Source organism: Habropoda laboriosa, unplaced genomic scaffold (assembly GCF_001263275.1).
Source record: "Habropoda laboriosa isolate 0110345459 unplaced genomic scaffold, ASM126327v1 scaffold101, whole genome shotgun sequence".
NCBI classification, from domain to species: domain Eukaryota; kingdom Metazoa; phylum Arthropoda; class Insecta; order Hymenoptera; family Apidae; genus Habropoda; species Habropoda laboriosa.
The window spans coordinates 721,944-724,136 of record NW_017100207.1 but is presented as its reverse complement, the minus strand read 5'-3'; the positions used below and the strand labels follow the sequence as shown (position 1 = coordinate 724,136).

General features: G+C 33.7%; 1 protein-coding gene across 1 annotated transcript; it reads right to left on the bottom strand.

Annotated features, from left to right (window-relative positions):
• Positions 1-1,299: 1,299 nt before the first annotated feature.
• Positions 1,300-2,073, bottom strand: LOC108570650 (mitotic spindle assembly checkpoint protein MAD2B). Its single transcript, XM_017932538.1, has 3 exons — positions 2,055-2,073; positions 1,676-1,973; positions 1,300-1,606 (listed from the first exon to the last, which is right to left on the bottom strand). The coding sequence occupies exons 1-3, from the start codon at positions 2,071-2,073 to the stop codon at positions 1,300-1,302; spliced, it is 624 nt and encodes a 207-aa protein (XP_017788027.1).
• Between the last annotated feature and the right edge of the window lie 120 nt (positions 2,074-2,193).

The following is a 2,193-nucleotide window of genomic DNA, read 5'->3' as shown; positions in this document are numbered from 1 at the left end:
TAAACTAAACGGAATATGTTAATAAAACTTACAAAAGAATATAGCTAAAGGACCTGCCTTTCAAATGCATGTAGTTATTTGCATGGGAATTTAGTAGAAAGCTATGAAATTATTGAAAAACCGGAAAGATACCTGACGGTACGCGTATCGCCCCCGACATCACTTACTAAAAATATTAATAACTAATTATCGAAAGGGTCTAGAGAACTAAAAAGTATATGTGAATGTTGCTGAAGGTCCACTCTTCATTCTTCAATACTAAAAGTTCACAATTCATAGATAGATTCATAGATATTCGCAATTGTTTATAACAGTTGACTATATACGAGTACGATGAACAGAAGACGCTCTGATATAATGTTTAATAACTTCTAAACTAAACGGAATATGGTAATAAAACTTACAAAAGAATATAGCTAAAGGACCTGCCTTTCAAATGCATGTAGTTATTTGCATGGGAATTTAGTAGAAAGCTATGAAATTATTGAAATACCAGAAAGATACTTGACGGTACGCGTATCGTCCCCGACATCACTTACTAAAAATATTAATAACTAATTATCGAAAGGGTCTAGAAAACTAAAAAGTATATGGGAAAGTTGCTGAAGGTCCACTCTTCATTCTTCAACTCTAAAAGTTCACAGAATCATCTTAATTAATGAGTTATTAATGATTTTTCACCGACCGACTTGGTTTAGACCGTGATTGGTAGAGCTTGGGTGCCCGCCAACCAATAGGAAGCGTTCTCTCTCTGTCCTTGTCGCACACTAGTGCGTTCCTTGTCTAATACCTCTGTTTATATTCTGTTATCCTATTAACTAGTCGTTAGTTCGCGAAGCCAAACGCGAGATGGCGTTAGTCAGGATCGCCCCTTTTTTCTGTCCTTGTCTATCTCTATTGCTTTCCTTGTCTAACACACGGTTCTGTTGCTATCCTTATCTGCCGCTATTCCTTTCCCCGTCTAACACACGGTACTATTGCTATCCTCGTCTACCGTTACTCCTTTCCTTGTCTAACACGTGGCACTATTCCTATCCTTGTTTACCGCTATTCCTTTCCTTGTCTAACACGCGGCACTGTTTCTATCCTTGCCTAACGCATTTCTCTCGTGTTATCCTTGTTTACCCCTACTCCTTTCCTTGTCTAACGCATTTCACTAGTGCTATTCTTGTTTATCCCTATTCCTTTTCTTTTCTATCCAATTATACAGATACAAAACAACCAATAGGGGTAAAGAAAAATGGTACATCAATTAATATTTAATGATATCATATTAAGTGTACAATACATATGAATAATTTAATCTGTATATTTATTACTTTCATTCTCCAGAACATACATTTGTAGATGTAAACAGTCTGTTTTGATAGTTTTCAAGGGAAGCAAATTGTTCTCAGTTATCTCAAGAGCATTTTCATTGATAATCCATGGAAAATCTTCACAGCGTGGATTTTCATTGAGTGCAACATGTGCAGTTTCATATGTTTGAATTTCTATGGTGAAGGTTGAGTCCTCTGGCAGTGGTTTCAAGTATGCCTCACACATTGATAGCTTTAAGCATATTGTCCTTAATGCTTCTTCTGTTTTCAAGTAATATGGATCTTTCCTGAAACAGGTATTAAATTATGTAATAGTTTTATGTAATCATTATAAAATTCTTCATGAGAATACATACTCTGTGTTATTTGTTTGCAATTTAACGAGATCAAAAACAAATTTTTCAATCGGTTCTTTCTTTTTGTTGTAGAAAACAAGATTCACCGCCTTAATACTATTCTCATCCTCTTTCACTAACTCTCTAATTGCATTTAAAACATTTTTTATGTACTCATTGAGCTCCGGATGTTCGGAAACATACACTATGGTGCTATATATTTTTCTCCTTGCGAATATTTCTTTGGGATACAAATTTCTAAAGAATAGAATATGATTGAATGCTACTTCCAAAAATTCCAGCAGAATATCAGTGGTAACTGTAAGTAGAACACAATATATTTTCCACCATTCACTAACATTTTATTTATACTTTCATTTAAGTAATAAATAATGTTCACCTATTTTATCTTCAGACATTTCTAAGCATCTTTTTCAATAACAAAAATGTCTGAAGAAAATCTTTCAATGAAATATATTCAGAACCTCACTTAATCTTCAATACTTTTCCTGTTGATAAATTTTTCTACAATAGATTAA